Genomic DNA, 5,659 nt, shown 5'->3' with positions numbered 1-5,659 from the left:
TCTTCCACCTTTAATACCACGACTGAGGTGCCCTTGAGCAAGGCACCGAAACCCCCAACTGCTCCCCGGGCGCCGCAGCATAAATGGCTGCCCACTGCTCCGGGTGTGTGTTCACGGTGTGTGTGTGTGTTCACTGCTGTGTGTGTGCACTTTGGATGGGATAAATGCAGAGCACTAATTCCTAGTATGGGTAACCATACTTGGCCACATGTCACGTCACTAGTTATGTTTTGCTTGAGTGAAAATTCTAACACATTATACTTCATATCACACTCTGATAATACCCTTCTTGTTTGATTCAGCCATTCTCTGATGAAAGATAGATGATGTATGCAATGAATGACTTAACTGTAATTTCTCTTAGTAACTAGTAGGTTTGTGTGCGTGTGTACAAGTGCAAGTAGTAGTGTAAACTTGACCTGAGATGTGACATAGTTTCTCATGAAGAAAAGTTTTTGTCCATACAAAAAAAAAAAACCAATCTTTTGTGTTCAACATAATAATACAAATCATTTTGGTTTGGAATGGCATGAGGGTGAGAAAATGATATTTTGTATGCACTGCATTTCCTAAAACCTGAAAATAGCGTGTGTAAGGAATTTTAAATCAGCTCATTATAGCATTGGCTTTGGAAATGTTTTGCCCACAGCATCTCTTTGAAAGATCACTAGCTCTCAATGCACTCATTATTTTATACATCACATGACCTTAGACCTTTGTATTCTTAGCTTTAATGCATTCAATATACAGATGAAACATTTGCTTTCTTCAGCATTGTGTGGTGAACAGCAAATCTACTTTAGTATTTTGCTTTTATTAGGCTCTAAGGTGAAATAGCCCACTCTTATCAACCCACCGGGGTTCCACAGGAATCAGAGGTACTTTTCTTCTCCACCCACCCACATCAGATTGTTTGGAACAGCCTGTAATCAGATGGTGTTTCTATCCATGCTGCGCAGATAACACAAACTCATTCCCCCATCTGCCTTTGCATCTGCAATCTGAGAAAAGATCTGTGCATTCCTTGACATATCAGACTGGATGGCTACCGATTGCTTTTGACTCAAGCTCAACAAGACTGTCTTCTCCCTCCTGGCCAAAACCCCCCTCCACCAAATTTCTTTTGATGATGCAAAAATATAATGAGTCCTTTCTCGAAAAACTACTCCACCCAGCTCCTCATTAAAGTCCTGGTCCTCTTACACGACCGGGCTGTCAGAATCCTGGAAAATCTTTTCTACTCATTCCTTTTCCTGATAGGCCGCCAGTATTTATTAGAATTCAGTGTCAAAGACTTGGTCTCGATCATCAAGTGCTACATGTCAGGCTGGCCATTATTATCAGCCGTTTCTGGTCACCTATCCATTCTGTATTTCCACCTGAAGGATTGTGCTCATCCAGGTCTAGAAAACCCATGAACCCTGCACATTGGTGAAACAAAGCTGCAATTACTGACACGTGATTGGACTCTCCAGCTGTATTTAGACAAAGCCTTGTGTCAGCCATCCTTCAGACTCAATCAAACTAGATCTAAGTGTCTTTTGCTCATACACTCTTAAAAATAAAGGTGCTTAAAAGTTTCTTCACAGCGATGCCATAGAAGAACCATTTTTGGTTCCACAAAGAAACATTCAGTCAAAGGTTCTTTAAAGAACCATGTCTTTCTTACCCTTTTATAATCGGAAGAACATTCTTTCACCACAAAGAAGCTTTTGTGAAACAGAAAGGCTCTTCAGATGTTAAAGGTTGATTATGGAACCATTTAGACAAAAAGGTTCTTCTATGGCACCGTGAAGCACCTTTATTTTTAAGAGCGTACAGCAGTAAAATATGTTTGTCAGTCCAATTTCTGTGCTCTTCAAGTAGGGTCATAAATATTGTAATTACAAATCGGAGCAGAAAGTTGTACTCACGTGCTACCTGAGTTGTCGAGTCGTGACGTTGGAAGTGGTGTGTCAGTTTTAAACATTTCGAAAATGCTGGTCTATAATATACATTATATAAAAAAATTTAAAGATTAGTAAAAAAAATAAAAACAGAGATTATCAAGTGAAAGATATGTGTAGTGAATTATAATAAATTCTTTTGCAAGTTATTTTCATTTTACATTATGCAGGGCTGTACAGTGCGACATATATTTCGTGCTACGAAAAAACTAGTCTGTGCGATGAATAAATTTACCATTTTTTTTTTTTTTTTTTTTGGTCTGGGATCACAAAATTCAAAGGTGTCCGTTGAGTGTGTCATTATCTGTGATTTACAGGCAATTCATTAATGCCTAACTGAGCAATCATAAGGGTCCTCCCTTGCACATGAACGATTAAGAGATTGCAAACTAATCAACATCCTTGTGTAATCAAGAGTTAAATTAGTGCAGAACACTGCAGATTCTACCTCTTTAAAATGCATACTAAAAAAATAATAAAATAACCATTGTTCCTGCTCAGAAACTGTACTTTCACTTTAACACTATTTGACTCATCAAGTCAATCCATTGTTTACAATTCTATTTTACTTGTTTTTTGTGTCTTTTTTTCCGTCAGTAATAATGCGTTCAGTGTGTTTATCTGTGTGTGTTCTCAGTTCCTCGGGCTCTAAAGTGCTGGTGCACTTTGTAAATCAGTCGGGGGTAAAGAGCAGTGTGTTTGTCACAGAGGGAGAGACTCTTCTAGACGTTGTCATCAAGAAGAATCTTGACATCAGTGGCTTTGGTAATGAGACCATTTTTTTGTGTTATTTTGGCTTCATGTGATCAATCTAAGTCCCATCTGTTTTAAATGTGTGTGTGTGTCATGGGTCAGTAATGATGTTCCTACAACTTGTTTTCCATTTAACTTATTCTAAACCATTTTGCTTTGGCTTACATGTGACAAAATCATTTTTACTTCAGCATGAAGTTTTGCATGTTGAATTTCAGTCAGCATGAAATAGAAATGCTCATCTTTTCTTCTCTGATGTGATGTAGCCTATATCTATATATTTTATATAAATATAAAATATAAATATAAATATATCTCACTGAAACAGCTTCTTAAAACAGAATAAAAAATCTGGGGTGGGACTTGATAATGTGCAGTTTATTGAGAATTGATTGGATCTAAAGATCTGTGCGGGATCAATTTTATGTTCCGATCCTCCTTCTAAAAACCAAGTTATATTTCTTGTTATTATTGTTATACTTAACTTACATAAAAAATTATATAGATAGATAGATAGATATACTGCAGATATATATATATATATATAGATACAGTAGATATGTTACATTTATATTAACTTATAAATAGTTCTGTAAGATTATATCTTGCTCTGGTGTCATAATCTTTATTTTCCAGCTCCCACACACATATGACTTCTTTGTAGCATTTGTCGAAGCTGTCAAAAGGAAGGTGCTCTCTCTTGCTGACACATACAACTGAAAAAACATTGAGAATACCCAACTGCGCCTATAAACTATTTATTTTTGCTGTGATATTCTTACCTTATACCTTAAAACACGAAATCAATTTGCGTAATTTATTTATGTTTTTTTTTGCATTTTACATATATATATTTTACTATCATCCCACAAATCATTATTTCTGTCAGTGCAAACATTAATATATATGAAAGGTACTATGTACAGAAATTATGTTTACCTATTTATTTAGATGCTTTGCATTCTTGAATAAAAAGAATAAAAATGTTTTTGGCATTCTTAGCAAAAAAAAAAACCAATAAAAAATGTGGTTCTGTTCTTATCCTGGTAGGTTTAGGGGTAGGGTTAGAGTAAGGGGATAAAAAATACAGTTCGTACTACATAAAAACCGTTACATGTACGTCTATGGAATGTCCCCATAAAACATCGAAACTCAACGTGTGTGTGTGTGTGTGTGTGTGTGTGTCTTAGGAGCATGCGAGGGCACTCTGGCCTGTTCCACCTGTCACCTGATATTTGAGGAGAGTGTGTATGACAAACTGGAGCCAATGGTGGATGAAGAGGTTGACATGCTTGATTTGGCTTACGGACTCACCAAGACGTAAGACACCTGGATCTAAAGTGTCACTGTAAAGTCAGTAGAGCTTTAAGTGATTTAGAATGATTCATCCAGTGCTAATCACAGACATCCGTCTCCTGCATATTGATAGCAGCTCCCTGACTCTCGCAAATGGGAAACTCATAGACTCCTGGAAATCGAGTGAGAGAGAGGGAAGCCCTGTTTCCAGGGTATTAATATGCAATTTCAGTGATCCAGTAACAAATTGTTTGCGAACATGCAGTTACCATTTCCACCTTGTATACATGCATCTTGAATGTGTCTCCGATAAGCATCACATTCTGCATCACAATGTGCAAATGCTATTGAATGAATCACCCCGAGTATGTTGATTATGTTTGAGCATGAACGCAAATGAAATGGATAAGGGACAATAGCTATGATTTTGGTGCTAACATTACTTTAATTTAAGAGTTTTATTCATGTATTATTCATGGCTGGGGGTGGGGGGGGGTAATGTTACCTCCCTGAAATCAGTTTTTGCAGAGTGGGATGTCTGTAATCACAGCATCTTAGACAATAAAGAAATGATTTCACTTAAATGGTTGGTGAATTATGACAAGAAAAAGAGTACTGTAAGATATCAACAATGCGCAAATGAAATAGAACTGAGCTGAGCACAAGTAAACTGAAGTGGATTGCTAGCAGGTTAATTATCTCAATCAAATGCATCATACATGAGTTCAATCAGCTACATTCTCACTACATCCTCAGCATAAAACAAAAAATGCCAACTTTTATTTGCACAGACATTGAAGCAAATGCGCAGGTAAACGTCAAGGAAGTTAGATGCTATTCAGAACGTATATACTTTTGACATAACAATGTGCTAGAAGTTATTTAGTATCCTTAATGGTTTCTAAAATACAAAATAATAACATACTAACTAAACAGTGCTGTAGTTAAACTATACTGCAAAAATTCACATTCTTTTTTTTGTTCATTTTGCTAATGATTTTTGCTGCTGTTCTGTCATTGGCTCAGATCTCGTTTGGGGTGTCAGGTGACTGTGGAGCGCTGGATGGACGGAATGACAGTTCACGTTCCGCAAGAGATCAAAGATCAGCGAGGAAAACAAGAGGCAGTGAGAAGCAAATGATACACAAGCAGTAACATGTTCAATTTCCATGTTAACTTAACTCTTAATATACAGTAAGATCTGTTTTTCTTTTCCAATGCTGTTTTTGTTTTATTCTGTTTTGAAGCATGTGAACATGGTACTTTGAAATTACACAAAACAATAAAATGAATGTGACCCACTAGTATGCCTCTGTATATCACCCCAAAAAAATCTTAACACAGCCACGAATAGGGTGAATATTTCTTTCCTTAAATGGGTCATGACATGAGAAATTCATTTTGCCTTGATCTTTTGCCGCAGCTAGGCTTTTGACTGGCACAAAAAAAGGGAACACATTACTCTGGTGCTATCTTCTCTCCACTGGCTACCAGTCAAGTATAGGATTGATTTTAAGATTTCATTATTGATTTTTAAAGCTATACACAACTTGTCCCCAATTTATATTAGCGGTCTCTTAGGGTCTTACACATTGACTAGGTCACTTAGATCAGTAAATCAGTCGTTGTTGACTGTTCCTCGGTCCAAAAAGAAGTCAAAAGGT

At 36.7% G+C, this 5,659-nt stretch overlaps 1 protein-coding gene across 1 annotated transcript in view; it reads left to right on the top strand.

Moving 5' to 3' along the window:
- Nucleotides 1-5,433, top strand: part of LOC107746235 (adrenodoxin-like) — a 6,549-nt gene extending 1,116 nt beyond the window's left edge. The window contains exons 2-4 of the mRNA XM_016560359.1: nt 2,584-2,711; nt 3,890-4,019; nt 5,022-5,433. Of these exons, the coding sequence (XP_016415845.1) occupies nt 2,584-2,711; nt 3,890-4,019; nt 5,022-5,136 (373 nt within the window). The 3' untranslated portion in view covers nt 5,137-5,433. The remainder of the gene's footprint in view (nt 1-2,583; nt 2,712-3,889; nt 4,020-5,021) is intronic.
- The last annotated feature ends 226 nt before the right edge of the window (nt 5,434-5,659 follow it).

This window comes from Sinocyclocheilus rhinocerous, unplaced genomic scaffold (assembly GCF_001515625.1).
Source record: "Sinocyclocheilus rhinocerous isolate Xijiao unplaced genomic scaffold, SAMN03320098_v1.1 scaffold3060, whole genome shotgun sequence".
Taxonomy (NCBI): Eukaryota; Metazoa; Chordata; class Actinopteri; order Cypriniformes; family Cyprinidae; genus Sinocyclocheilus; species Sinocyclocheilus rhinocerous.
Note: the sequence above shows the minus strand (reverse complement) of the source record. Positions and strands in the feature narration are given on the sequence as shown.